Source organism: Fukomys damarensis, unplaced genomic scaffold, assembly GCF_012274545.1.
Source record: "Fukomys damarensis isolate Sample0158 unplaced genomic scaffold, DMR_v1.0_HiC HiC_scaffold_7, whole genome shotgun sequence".
Lineage (NCBI taxonomy): Eukaryota > Metazoa > Chordata > Mammalia > Rodentia > Bathyergidae > Fukomys > Fukomys damarensis.
In genome coordinates, this window is record NW_022900919.1 from 29,364,006 (window position 1) to 29,378,833 (window position 14,828).

The window sequence follows — 14,828 nt, forward strand, 5'->3', positions numbered from 1 at the left end:
GCTATTAAGAGGTTTTTAATGCTTTTTCTAAAACAAAACTAAAAGCTTAAAAATGCAAAGATAATCTCTAAAAGCCTTCACAAGAGATTAACAGCAGGCCCTCCTGCAGAAGGGAACAGGAGCAGGGACTTTCAAACTTCATACCTTTCAATACTATTTTTTAGTTTTTCCAGTGAAGTATTTTTAAAATGTAAAAGCTTGCCAGGGGCAGTGATGTATATCTGTAATCTCAGCACTCTGGGAGTGAGACAGCATCCAGACAAATTGCCCAGACTGTGGACTTGAACTCTTGACCCTCCTGTCTTCAATTTCCCAGGTAGGTGGGACTATAGACTTATAGTCCCAGCTTAATGAAAACTTTTTAGAAAAAACATCAGATCAATGTGTAATAGTATGTTTTCTGCTGATTTTTTAAGAATGTAAAATAGCATTATGATTAGGCTCTAAGAAAGAAAAGAATCTCTCTCTTTGAAGATAATTACTGAAAAATATTTAAGAAAAATTCTAGCTACTCAGGAGGCTGAGGCAGGAAGACTGCAAGTTCAAGGCCAGCGTGAGCAGTTTATACAGACGTCTAAACAATGTTAGGGTAGAGAGGTATGGAAGGCTGGGGGAAAGTACCATGAATCTAGACCAGTGAGATGGCCAGGGTGACTGTTGAAGGGAGGTGACTACACACAGGACTTCATTATTCATTACCCTTTGCTCCTGAATGTTTTAAAATTTCTGTAATAGATCCAGACATAGTGGCACACACCTATAATCCCAGCACTTGGGGACACTGGGAGGCAGAAGAATTGCCACCCTGGGGTACCTGGTGAGTTCAAGGGCAGCCTGAACTGCACAGCAAGACGTGTCTCAAAAAAACCAAAAAATAAATTAAATATCTATAATATTTTTTTTTAAATTCAGATTGAAAATGCTGAACCTGCCAGGCATGGTGGCACATGCCTGTAATCCCAGCATTCGGGAGGCTGAGGCAGGAGGATCACTGTGAGTGCGAGACCAGCCTAGGCTACATAGTGAGTTCCAGGTCAGTCTCAACTACATAGTGAGACCCTGTCTCAAAAAAACCAAGACAGAAAAAAAAAAAAAAAGAAAGAAAGAAAATGCTGAACCTTTCAAATGCTAAAGGAAATTTGTAAACCTGGTAATTTAATTAAGAAATGACAAAATGTGTTTTACTCAGTACCCGGAACAGCTCCTCAAAGGCAGGCCCTAGCTCCCTGGCCACCTCACCCAGCAGCCTCCCTCCCACAGCCTCACCTTTGGCCTTCAGTGTGGAGCTGGACAGCTTCTCCCCTTCTGGCTTCAGGGTAGGTGGCTTGTTATGCACTAGTCTCCACCAGCCTGGCTCCCCGAACTCCTGCGCCCCTGAGCGGAAGTACATGGGGCTCCCCACACTCAGGCAGCCTGCCACGGTGCTCCACCAAGTGGAAGTCTTCTTCCTAGAGCCCCGGAGTGCAGAAGCGATTGGCATACAATCCATCTCTGTGCAGACACTCGAGACACAATGCCCTCCCTGACTTGCAGGCTGGAGAACACCAAGCAACCCAGAGTGTGGAAGGAACACAGCAAAAGGGTCAAAGAGAGGCCTGGGGTCTGCCTAGTTTCAAAACCTGGCTCTGCCTCAGTTTCTTCATCAGCAGGACCAGGGAAACAGAACTCACCTCACAGGATTGTGAGATGAAGCAATTCAAGCAAAGCACATTAAATGCTTCCCGTTACACCATACCCCCAATAAGTGTGGCAGTCTAAGGGCTCATTTTCCTCCTGATGCTTTCACACATCAAGTAAGCACAGCTCTCAGGAAATAAAGCATTTTTGGTTGTTTTCAGACAGGGTCTCAATGTACTGTGGGCTGGCCTCAAAATCACAGTGATCCTCCTGCCTCAGTCTCCCCTGTGCTGATCCAGATTACAGGTATGCATTACCATACCCAAACTTATCCTTTTCTAAATGATTTTTTTCAAGTGGCTTGCTTAAATAGAAAGATAAAGGAAATAATGCAGGTCTTATATCAATATAGCAAAAATCACTAGTTTAATGGTTACACTGGAAAATCATGAGCAGCTTTGGTTGGACAGATGAAAACAAAAACAGCATAAAGTCTTTGTTCTCAAAACATGCTCTAGAAACAGACAAACAAAACAGCTGAGGGGCCGGGAATTTAGCTCAGTGGTTCTGCAGCCTGCTTCACAAGCACAAGGACCCGAATTCAATCCCTGGTACCAAATAAATAAATAAAACAACAAAACAGCTGAACAACTTCTACTAACATTCTGGCGATATACTTAAAAACAGGTAATTCATCGGGCATGGTGGCACACGCCTGTAATCCCAGCACTCAGGAGGCTGAGGCTCCAGGAGGATCACTGTGAGTTCGAGACCAGCCTGGGCAACATAGTGAGTTCCAGGTCAGTCTCAACTACACGGTGAGACTCTGTCTCAAAAAAAAACCCCAAAAAAAAGGTAATTCAATTAAAAGTCCAGCGTCTTAGAACAGCACTTAGAGATCAGGAAAACCTCCCAAGATCTAAATTTACCAGTTTTCCCCTTTCTTATCCCTTAAAAATAGGGCATAGTAAACTCATTAATAGGGGGAAAGCATTGAACTAAGACAAATTCCATTTCCCCATAACAAAGAGTCAGTCATGGTGTCACAGCTTTTCTCAGCACCACTGAAAAACAATAGCTAAAATATCCAGGCATGTGCAGAACATGCCCATAATCCCAGCAGCAAGGAGGCTGAGGCAGGATCGCTTGGAGTTCAAGGCCAGCCTGAATCACAAAGAGCCTGTCTCAAAAGAAGCCAATAAGGGCTAGGGATGTAGCCCAGTGGCACCAGACCTGCCTCGCAAACTGCAAGGTCCTGCGTTCAATCCCAGATACCAAAAAAAAAAGCCAATAAATGTATGTATGTATGTATGCATGTAAAAGAAGCCCTGCAGCCAAGATTTGGCTCAGTGGTTCCACCGCCTGCCTTGCAGTCACAAGGGCCCAAGTTTGATCCCTGGTACCAAAAACAAGAAGCCCTGCAGTAAGCAACCTGAGCTGATTCTACTCCACACAGCGCCTTCAGAGGACAGCCTTTGTCCCACTTCCCGGCACAGAGTTCCGAGCGCATGAGCACAGCTCCCTGTTCACCCCCAAAGGAACCAAACCTCTGGCATCTGCACTGGGCACATTCTGCAAGGTTTAGGGTCACATACAGGCATGCAGGACATAAGCTAACACTCAGATGCTCACAGGACTCATCAGGGCGCAGCAGCTCACAACCCCCCGAGGTAACACAAGCTGTCTAGTTTGCAGAAGCTTTCATGTGAGGTCTCAGGGTCTGCATCCCAAGTCTCTGAAGGGCCAAGCACTCAGCAGCGAAACTGAGCACAACCACAGTCATCACAGGGAGCTGCAGACACAGTAACAGTGTCACTCTGCTCCCCACCAACACCAGAACACTAAGCGTATTCACAGCCAGAAGAGTGGCACGCATCTGTAATCCCAGCTACTCCAAAGGCTGCAAATTCATTCATTTATTCTATTTATTTATTTAATTTTGGTACCAGGGATCAAATATTCTTACTTTTGAGATAGTCTCCCTATGTAATGCAGACTGCCCTGCACTCATGATAATCCTCTTGCCTCAGCCTCCTAAGTGCTGGTAATACAAGGGTGTGCCACTATGCTAAGTAGGACTGTCAATTCAAAACTAGTCTGAGCAACTTAAAGAGACCTTGCTTTAAAAACAGAGGGGGAGTGGAGATAAGGACAAAGCTCAATGGAGAGTGCTTGCCTGGAAGACCCAGGGCTCAGGTTTGGATCCCCAGGACTGAAGGAAAAAACAAAGACAGAGAGATGACCTTGCAGAGGTAATAAGAACAAAGAGACTCCATGAATTAAGAGCAATCTAAATGGGTGCCTGTGGTGGATTAACCAATGGTTAACTTGGAACACGCAGATGAACTGAATCAGCACGGTCTGGGTGTGGAAGATCCATGAGGATTGTTGCCAGCAGCATAAAAAGAGAATTGGGAGGGGAAGATCCTTGGCTTGCCAGTGCTGGTTTTCCTGATGCAAACTTGGCTCTTCTCATCAGAGGAGCCCAGGACCTCACTGTTGCTGCTGTTCTCATGAGGGGATCTCTAATCTTTGCCATGAGTGTCACTTCCTGGCTTCAGTGTAGATCCATCAGCCTCATGGCACAAATACTACACCCTACTGGTGCAGGCTTTCTAGCTTCTACCATCCACCTTTGGGCCATCTGGGGGCAGATCCTCAATACAGAGAAGCATGAGACATTGTCCTAGGCTCTAGGCCTCTGGCTGGACTCATGGAGGACATTGCCTTGGACTCTTAGGCCTTCAGCTGGACCTGTGTGGGCCACTGCTATGGAATCCAGGCCCTCAGCAGGATTCTTTGGGTCTCTATGGTGCAGCTAGATCTCTTGCACTCCTCTGCATTTAATGTTTCAGTGACTATTATAAAATAATCCTACAAATTATGTGGCCTGTATTAAATCTATTCCCTTGAAAACCAGTGCCTTCAACAACATCCATTACCTTTTCTTCTCTGACTGACTTTCAAAGAATGCAATTCAAATCAATAGCTTACCTACCCACCACTTGGGTGGTTCCACTTAATCACTCTCAATTTTTTTTAAACACTGTATGACTCTCTTCAATAACATTACGCTCTTGGGATGGGCACAGTGGTGCACACTTATAATTTCAGCACTTAAGAGGCTGAGACAGGAGTAATGTCACAAGTTTAAGACCAGCCTGGGCTACATAGTGAGTTCAAGGCCTACCTGAACTATATAGCAAGATCCTATCTCAAAAAAAATCACTGAGCTGGGGATTTAGCTCAGTGGTGCTATTGCCTGCCTCACAAGCCCAAGGTCCTGAGTTTGATCTCTGGTACAAAAAAACAAAAACAAAAACATGTTCAGATAAACAACCAATACTTTCCTCTGGAAGTAGAAAATTATGAAAACCCACAATTTTATAGTATGAACTTCCATTCTAATTTTTCATCAAGTTTTGTAAACCTGAGGACTTCTGGGAAGATGACAGAGTGGTAGATAGCAGAGAAACAGCCCCTCTGACATTTGGTGTCCAGACACTGGAATATAGCAACATAAGAAAGAGAAGGAGGAGGGATGTGGATCCCTGGGACCCAACAAGAATCTGAAGTGAGAACTGAACCCCACAGGGAGAACAGGGAGACAGACTTCAATGAAGAAGGAGGTGGCAAGTGGCACTTTCTCCCTGAGCCCTGACTCACTCTGTGGGAAGGGTGGCTAGAACCTGCAGATGCACAATGACTACTGGTAACCACAGAGGCATCCACAGAGAAATGCATCAGTGGAACAGAGCAGTGTACAGAGTGGGCTGCAATGATTGGTGAATTATTTAGGTTCACACATCCTGCAAGAGGGCGCCAATAGCCATCTTGGAGCAGGGCCAAATGAACTCAGAACTCAGATCAGCTATAGGCTGACTCTATGAGGGTGAGGCAGAACTGAGGGGTCAAGGAGCCAAGTCAAGCCCACAGAAGGTAGACAGGATGTTGCAGGCTGAATAAAATGGGTTCCAGCCTTACAGACAGAAACAAGTCTGAACTCCAGAACTAAAGATGCAGCCTTGGGCCAGGGATTTAGCTCAGTGGCACTGGCAAGTGAGAGGTCTTAAATTCAATCCCCAGTACCAAAAAACAAAACAAAACAAAAAAAAGATGCAGGCTTGGGGGGATTATCCATTACTCCACCGTAAATCTATGGCAGGCTTGTTGGGAGTAATCAACACAAATCTGGACTCTGTCCACCCACTTTGTCTACCAGTGACAACAGAAACATGCATTGAAGTAGGCTCTTTTTAAAATGTTCTTTTCTTTTTTCTTGTTTTTTCTTGATTACTCTTGTTTTTATATGTTTTGCCTCTATTTTTTTGTTCATTTCTTCCTTCTCTTTCTCTCCTGTCTTCTTCATCAGTTTCCCAAAGGTTGCATAATCTTCCTTTGTTCTCCATCCTTGCTTCTATTCTCTTCCCCAACCACTTTTAAATTTTCTCCCCTAAGGGTAAAATTACCACACTGAGGGCATATTTACTGTATACGATTTTCTAGTTTGTTTTAGATTTGGTTACATAACCACAAATCTAGTTCATATAAGTAAAGGTGGCAAATTAATAGTTACCAGATCAGGCTGGGGATTTAGCTCAGTGGTGCTGCTGCTGCCTGTCTTGCAAGTACAGGTCCTGAGTTCAAGCCCCAGTACCAAAAGTTTTAAAAAAGTAGTTAGCATTTTGTCATTTTCTAAACTGTGTTTGATGCTATTGTTATTGCTGATTGTACTACTGTAGCCAAGGTGACATAACTGTTCCAATGAGTTTTTATTCCTAGTATGCCAAGACTGAGATTGCCTGAGGGGCATAAACAAATAGTACAGGCCAATGTCAAAGAACCAGGAACTAGGGCAAATAGGCAGCAACTTTTCATCCAGTAAAGGGAAGAGCTAGGATCTCACAACAGACCCCAAAGCCAGCTACACCTGGAAGACATCTCTGAGCAGTAGTCATTTCCCGAAGGGTCTAAATACTAGCAACACAGCTACACGCCATATGCAATTTACAAGCATCAACTCAGGAATTAAATACAAAAAAGAAAACAAAGATGAGACGACATGGAAGCAAGATGCAATCCTAAACTTCCAGCTTACCAAAGGCATACCCAGGGGGCAATGAGGTGGAACAATTCATAACCACTGATCTGGACTCTCTGAAGTGATAACAGCAGAAGTAACAAAGCAGATAAATGAGGCTCTAGAAAAAAATCAAATCAAAAATAGCTTCTCAGATAACTACAAAGATGATGACCATAGTGAAAGTCATGGTTAGTAACTCCAGAACAACAGATAAAACAGAGGAGGACTGGGGATTTCGCTGAGTGGTGCTGCTGCCTGCCTTCACAAGCACAAGGTCTCGAGTTTGATCCCTGGTATCCCCCCCGCCAGAAAAAAAAAAATAACAAGAGGAGCTTAGGAAAATGATAGAAACCATGAATGCCCAACATAGGAAAGAAATGAAATCCATGAAACAGACTCAAACAGTTATCTAGGAGATTAAAAATTCCATTGAAAGTATTCCCAGTAGAATGAGCCAGTATGAGGACACAGTATCAGCTATAACAGACAGGATTGTGGTTAGTGATCATGAAAAGAAAGATTTCTTAAGAATAGCAAGGGACCATGAAAAATCAATCCAACAGCTGCTAGATGATACAAAGAAGACAAACATAACATTGGAGTCAATGAAAAATCAGGAAGTAGCACAAATGACAAAAAACCTGTTCACAGAAGTAATGGCAGAAAATTTCACAAATAGGGAAAAAGAATTTCACATATAGATAAATGAGACATATAGAACTCCAATTAGCAAGCATCAAAAAAAAAATCTTTACCAATGCATATAATAGGCAATATTCCAGAAATCCAACACAAGAACAGAATATCAAAAGCTGTTAGAAAAAAGAAACCATCACCTATAAAGGAAAGCCCATCAGAATCACAGCAGACTTCTCAACACAAACCCTCAAGTCAATGAAAGCTTAAAGTGACTTATTTCAGCGCTAAAACAACCTCTAATCTGATCAGGCTGGCAGGGAAATATTACTCTGCTAATTTACCTCAGGTCCTTGTGCTTGAGAGGCAGGCACCGGAACCACTGAGCTAAATCCCCAGCTACTTCTTAAACTTTTTAATGAAACTGAAAGGGAAATAATACTCCCAAATTCATTCCTAGAAGCAAGCATTACCCTGATAGCAAAACCAGAGAAGGATCCAACTAAAAACAAGAATGAAAGGGAAGGGAATTGAGGGGGGAAATGGGATAAAATAAAATAAAATTTATTTTAAAAAAGAGAAAGAATATGATAAAAGAGGAAAAAGAGAGAGAGAGAGAAAAAAAAAAACTACAGGCTAATCTCCCTAGTGAACATCGATGCAAAAATCCTCAATAACACACTGGCAAACAGAATACAGAAAACCATCAAGAAGGTTATATAACCATGACCAAGTAGGATTCACCCAGGGATGGTTCAACATTCTCAAATCAATAAATGTAATGCACTGTATTAACAGAGCCAAAGACAAAAACCACATGATCTTTTCAATAGATGCAGAAAAGGCTCTTCACAGAGCCCAACACCCATTCATTATAAAAACAACAGAAAATTAGAATAGATGGTCTTTATCTCAATCTGATAAAAGTTATCTATGACAAACCAACAGCCAACATTATACTAAATGGACACAAACTGAAAGCTTTCATTCTAAAATCAGAAACAAGAGAAGGATGTTCACTGTCACCACTCTTATTCAATATAGTTCTGGAAACATTTTCCAGAGCAATCAGATAAAACAAAGAAATAAAAGGAATTAGGATAGGAAAGGAAGAAGTTACATTATCCTTATTTACAGATGACATGATAGTCTACATTCAACACCCCAAAAACTCCATCAAGACAGAAAGATTTAATAACCAAATTCAGTAGCATAGCTGGAGAAAAAGTCAACACTTGGGATGGGGATTTAGCTCAGTGGTTTCACCACCTGCCTCATAAGCACAAGTTCCCGAGTTCAATCCCTGGTACCAAAAAAAAAAAAGTCAACGTTCAAAAATCAATAGCACTATCTTCACTGCAGGAAAGACAGCCTCTTCAGTATATGGTGTTGGAAAAACTAGATTTCAACCTGCCAAAAATTAAAACTAGATCCCTGTCTTTCACCATGCACTAAACTAAAACCCAAGTGGATTAAAGATCTAAATATTAAAACAGAAACACTAAACTTGCAGGAAGATAGGTAGAATTCTCAAAGACACTGGCACAGGAAAAGACTTTATGAACAAATCCTCATTAGCACAGGAACTAACACAAAGAATCAAAAACTGGGATCTCATCTTGTTAAAAAGCTTCTGCACTGCATGAAAAACCACCAACAGAGCTAAGAGACAACCTACAATGTGGACAAAAATTTTTACCAGCTATTCTAGAATATATAAAGAACTAAAAATAAAACCAGACCCCCCCAAATATAAAGACCCAATTCAAAAACGAGCTTCTGAAATAAACAGACATTTCTCAGACAAATAAAAGCAGCAAATAAATATATGAAAAAATGTTCAATATCACTGGTCATTTAAGAGATCCAGATGAAAGCAACATTGAGATTTCACCTCACTCCAGAAAGAATAGCTGCTATCAAGAAATCAATCAGTAACAAGTTCTGACAACATTGTGGGGAGAAAGGAACCCTCTCCATTGTTGGTAGGAGGGCAGACTGGTGCAACCACTGTAGAAATCAGTATGGAAATACCTCAAACAACTATGATTAGAGGTTCCATTTGAAACAACTATCTCTCTGCTGGGTATCTTTCCAAAAGAATTAAAAGAATCGGGCCGGGGATGTAGCTCAGTGGTTCCGCTGCCTGCCTCACAAACACAAGGTCCCGAATTTTATTCCCAATACCCAAAAACAAATGCCTAGAATTAAAGAATCATACCACAGTGACATATGCACACCCATGTTTATAGCAGCACAGTTTATAATAGCTAAAACTTGGAAACAGCCCAATTGCCCATCAACTGGAGACTGGATAAAGATGATGTGGTTTTTCTATAAAGTAGAATACTACACAGCCATAAATAATGAGAAACTACAGACATTAACAGCTAAATGGATGCACATTGAGGCCATACTCCTAAGTAAAATAAATAGGACACATGTGTAAATACCGAATAGCTTCTCTGGTTTGAAAAACTAAAAGTGTAAATAAAGTTCAAATTGTATAATTGATAATATGAAATATGAAGAAAATGTCTAAAGGAGTAGGGGCCGGGAGTGGTGGCGCACGCCTGTAATCCCAGCACTCAGGAGGCTGAGGCTGGAGGATCGCTGTGAGTTCGAGACCAGCCTGGGATACATAGTAAGTTTCAGGTCAGTCTCAACTGTACTATACTTTGAGACCCTGTCTCAAAAAATCAAAAAAAAAAAAAAAAAGGGAGTAGGGAAGGGTAGGGGAAAGTAAAGACGGGAAAAGAGAGGAAAAAATGCGAACCAAGACTTGTCATGTAAAGGTACAAGATCCCAATAATGAATGTAACTGTACTGTGTACAGAAAAAGTACCAATAAACTAAAAAAAAAGAAAGAAGGGAAAAGAAAAATATGAGAAAAGGAAAAAGTAGAAACAAAGTCTTTGTAAATAGGGAAGGTTGGAGGGGAGGTGAAGGCCGGGCAGGAGAATGGGGAAAAAATAAGAACCAAGACAGGGCCCGAGGATTTAGCTCAGCGGTTTGGTGGCCTGCCTCGCAAGGGCAAGGACCCTAGTTTGATCCCCGGTACCACAAAAAAAAAAAAAAAAAAAAAAAAAAAAAAAAGAACCAAGATACATCAGGTAAAGGTACAAGATCCCAATGATGAATGTTACTTTATTGCATACCTAAAAAGTACCAATAAATTTAATGAAAAAAAAAATCAATAGCAATCCTGTATACAAATAAACTCCCTGAGAAATTAGGGAGACAACACCTTTCACAATAGCATCCGAAAAAATGAAATACCTAGGAATCAATCTAATGAAGAAAGTAAGACTTTTACACTGAAAACTACAGTACTCTGAAAAAAGAGATAAAAGAGGGTATCAGAAAAACGGAGAGCATGGTGTGGTGTCACACGCCTATAATGACAGCACTCAGGAGACTGAGGTAGGAGAATTGCTGTGAGTTCAAGACCAGCCTGGGCTACATAGTTGAGTTCCAGGTCAGTCTCAACTACAAAGTGAGACCCTGTCTCAAAAAACAACAACAACAACAAAAAGGAAAGATATCCCTTATTCCTGGGTAAGACCAAACAACAGAGGGCCAGGGATTTAGATCAGTGGTTCTGCCACCTGCCTCACAAGTGCAAGGTCACGAGTTTGATCCCCAGTACCAAAAAAGAAAAAAAAAAAAAAGAAAGACAGACCAACATAGTGAAAATGACCATACTCCCAAAATTGTTATATAGATTTAATGCAATCCTGATCAAAATACCAATAGCATATCTCACAGATTAGAAAAAACAATCCTAAAATTCATTTGGAACTAGAAGAGACCTAGAATAGCAAAAGCAATCCTGGGCAACAAAGGTTAGGCAGGGGGCATCACCTGACTTGAAATTATACTACATAGCTGCTATAATAAAAACAGCATGGTACTGGAAAAAAAAACAGACCTAAGGATCAATGGAATAGATTAGAAGCAGAAACAACTCCAAATACACTCAGTCACCTTATCTTTGACAAAGAAGCCAAATACCTTCACTGGAAGAAAGACAGCCTCTTTAATAAATGATGCTGGAAAAACTGGCTGTCCACCTGCTAAAGATTAAAACTGGACCCATGTACTAAACTAAAATCAAAATGGATCAGGGCCAGGGACTGAGCTCAGTGGTACCATTTCTGCCTTGCAAGTGCAAGGTCCTGAGTTCCATACCCAGTACAAAAAAAAAAAAAAAAAAAAAAAAAAAAAAAAAATTAATACAAAATGGATCAAAGGTCTAAATATTAAAACAGTAACACCTAAATCTGCTAGAAGACAGAACAGGTAGAACTCTTGAAGACATCTGTGTAGGCAAAGACTTTATGAACAAAACCCTAATCACACAGGAACTATCACAAAGAATCAAAAACTAGGACCTCATCTTATTAAAAAGCTTTTGTACAGCAAGACAAACCATTGACAGAATGAACAGACAACTCAGTATGGGAAAAAATTTTGCCAGCTGTTCCTCAGACAAATGACTACTATCTAGAGTATATAAAGAACTAAAAAAAATCAGGCCCCCCAAATTTTGTTTTGTTTTTTGAGACAGGGTCTCACTATGTAGTTGAGACTGACCTGGAACTCACTATGTAGCCCAGGCTGGTCTCAAACTCACAGCCATCCTCCTGCCGCAGCCTCCCAAGTGCTGGGATTAAAGGTGTGAGCCACCATGCCCGGCCAGACCCCCCAAATTTACCTGGGCATTTGGAATGAACAGATACTTTTCAGATGAAGAAGTAGAAACAGTAAATAAATACACGAAAAAATGTTCAACATCACTGGTCATTTCAAAAGATACAAATTAAAATGACACTGAGATTCCATCTCATGAATGGCTGTCATCAAGAAATCAGCCAATGACAAATGCTGGTGGGGCTGTGGGAAAAGGAACCTTCTTCAACCTTCTTCGATATTGTTGGGAGTACAGACTGATGCAACCACCGTGGAAATCAGTGTGTAGATTCCTCAAAACCAGGTTCCCAGCTATTCCCCTTCTTGGTATCTTCTCAAAAGAATTAAAAGCTTCATATCACAGCGAGATATGCACACCCATGTTAACATCGGCAGTTTGTAATAGCTAAATCTTGACAACAGCCCAAATGCCTATCAACTGATGAATAAAGATGTGAGTCTTTTTTTAATACAATGCAGTACTACTCTGCCATAAAGAATACGCTTAAAAAAAAGAACACACTCGAGACATTTATAGATAAATGGATGCACCTTAAGACCATACTAATAAGTGAAATAAATCGGACACACTTTTTTTTTCTTGGTACCGGGGATTGAACTCAGGACCTTGAGCTTGTGAGGCAGGTATGGTGCCACTGAGTTATATCCCTGGCCCCCACACATTTAAATACCACATTTTTTTCTGGTGTGAGAAACTAAAAGTGGAAATAAGGACCAAAATCTATAACAGATATTGGGAAATGGGAAGAAAATGTTCAAATGAGAAGGGGAACAAGAGACAGGGGAGGGGGGAAGAAAAAAAAGGAGACTAGAGGAAAAAAATAGAAACAAAACTTTTATAAATAAGGAGATGAGAGATCAAAGGGAGGGGAGGGGAACGGGACAAAAAGAAAGAAGCAAGAGAGGCTGAGGATAGCACAGTGTTTCCGCTGCCTGCCTCACAGGCACAAGGTCTCACGTTTGATCCCCAGTACCAAAAAACAAAAAAAAGCAGCAAGATATGTACAGGTACAAATCCCCTATGATGAATGTTATCATTATGTATATTTAAAATGTATCTTTTTAAACCTAAAAGAGTAAAGAAGAGGGCTGGGGATGTACCTCAATGGTGCTGAGCCTGCCTGATAAACACAAAGTCCAATCCCCAGTACTGGGGAAAAAAACAGTAAAGAAGAGTCAGGCATCGTGGACACACCTGTAATCCCAGCACTTGGAGGCCAAGGCAGAAGGGTCACCCTGACTTCCAGGCCAGCCTGGACCATACAATGAGACCTGTCTCAAAAAACAAAAGTTAAAAAAAAAAATCATGGAATTCACAATTCTTTGTGACTGTCCCAAGTAAAGCTCCAAATCTCTATCAGGGCTGCACTGGGCTGTCACAACCCCTGCACTCTGCTCCTCTCCCTATAGGTGTAAGCTCTGCACAGACCACGTTACCTGTTCCCCAGCAAGAAGGCCCAGTGCTTCTCAATGAAGGCACAGATGTCCTCTTTCCACCGGAAGTAGCCCTGACGCCCACTACCTTCCAGGGACAAGTTGTACATGGCCAACATGACGACCTGCAACACAGACAGACCAGGCTGGGGGACACTGAGGAGGGATGAGGTTTTGGGGGGCAGGGCTCTGTGTTGTCTTAAAGTCCAGGCAGGCATGGCGAGGCTGGGGGACCAGGACTTTGGGTGCATGGCTGTTCCCGTGCTGTGCTTGTGATCCACATTCCCCTGCTTGGTTCTGTGCAGGTCCTCCATCACACCTGAAGGCCCGTTATGTGGCTGAGGGACATCGTGACAGAGGGCAGACACAGGCTTCACCTCCAACCCCCCCCCACATACCACACGGCCCTAGGGGAAGGGTGCTCAGCCCAGCTGCATCCTCCCATTGAGGCGCTACCCACTCTCTATTTAGGATTCTGAAATTCACCCATGCACACGGAATGAACAGGGAATGAAAAGGTTGGGCTGCTCAGCCCTCACACTGGGCTCAGGGATCCAACACCCAACCTAGGTCAGCATTGCTGCTCTTCATAGGTAAGGGTCTGCGGCCCTAAATGCGGAGGTGATTTCCAGAAATATAAATAACACGTGCTCAATGTAAAAGACTCTAAAGACACAAAAAGAACAAAGTAAAAAGCCACTTGAAATCCACCAAGAAATAATTCTGCTGGGTGTGGTGGCCCACACCTGTAATCCCAGAACTCAGGAGGCTGAGGCAGGAGGATCACTGTGAGTTCGAGACCAGCCTGGGCTACATAGTGAGTTCCAGGTCGGTCTCAACTACATAGTGAAAGCCTGCCTCAAAAAACAAAAAAATAAATAAGTAAATATATAAATGAATGAATGAATAAAATAAAAAATAAAAGACTTCTTATATTTACCACTGACAGATTTCATGAGATCTAACAAAGCACTGATAATGTTCTAATAATTAGGATAATAGTAGGGGCTGCCACAGCCACTACAATTTACAAAGAACACCATTAAATTGGTAAAAACAGCATAATCTAAAATACTGTTTATGTTCTTCAAGGCAAAATGTGCTATGGGTAATCACCACATGTACCTGCTCTCTAAAATGTGACCAATGTCAGCTGCCTGAGCCCAGGGCCACAGCCTGCTATGTGCACTTAGTATTTGCTGCTTGACCACAACCCTGGGGAGGGGCGCCTCTCCCACAGAGTACCAGGGCTGGGCTTGATCCCCAGCACAAGGTAAAACAAAAACCCCATAAAAAACCAAACAGTTATGCATAATTCATCTCTTAGAGCTACAGACCTTGGTAT

General features: G+C 41.9%; 1 protein-coding gene across 4 annotated transcripts in view; it reads right to left on the reverse strand.

Moving 5' to 3' along the window:
• Positions 1-14,828, reverse strand: part of Kat14 (lysine acetyltransferase 14) — a 33,962-nt gene that overhangs the window by 15,349 nt on the left and 3,785 nt on the right. For all 4 annotated transcript variants that reach the window (XM_010634149.3, XM_033761161.1, XM_010634150.3 and 1 more), the window contains 2 exons: positions 13,487-13,608; positions 1,267-1,448 (listed from right to left, as the gene is read on the reverse strand). In XM_010634149.3, the coding sequence (XP_010632451.1) occupies positions 1,267-1,448; positions 13,487-13,608 (304 nt within the window). The remainder of the gene's footprint in view (positions 1-1,266; positions 1,449-13,486; positions 13,609-14,828) is intronic.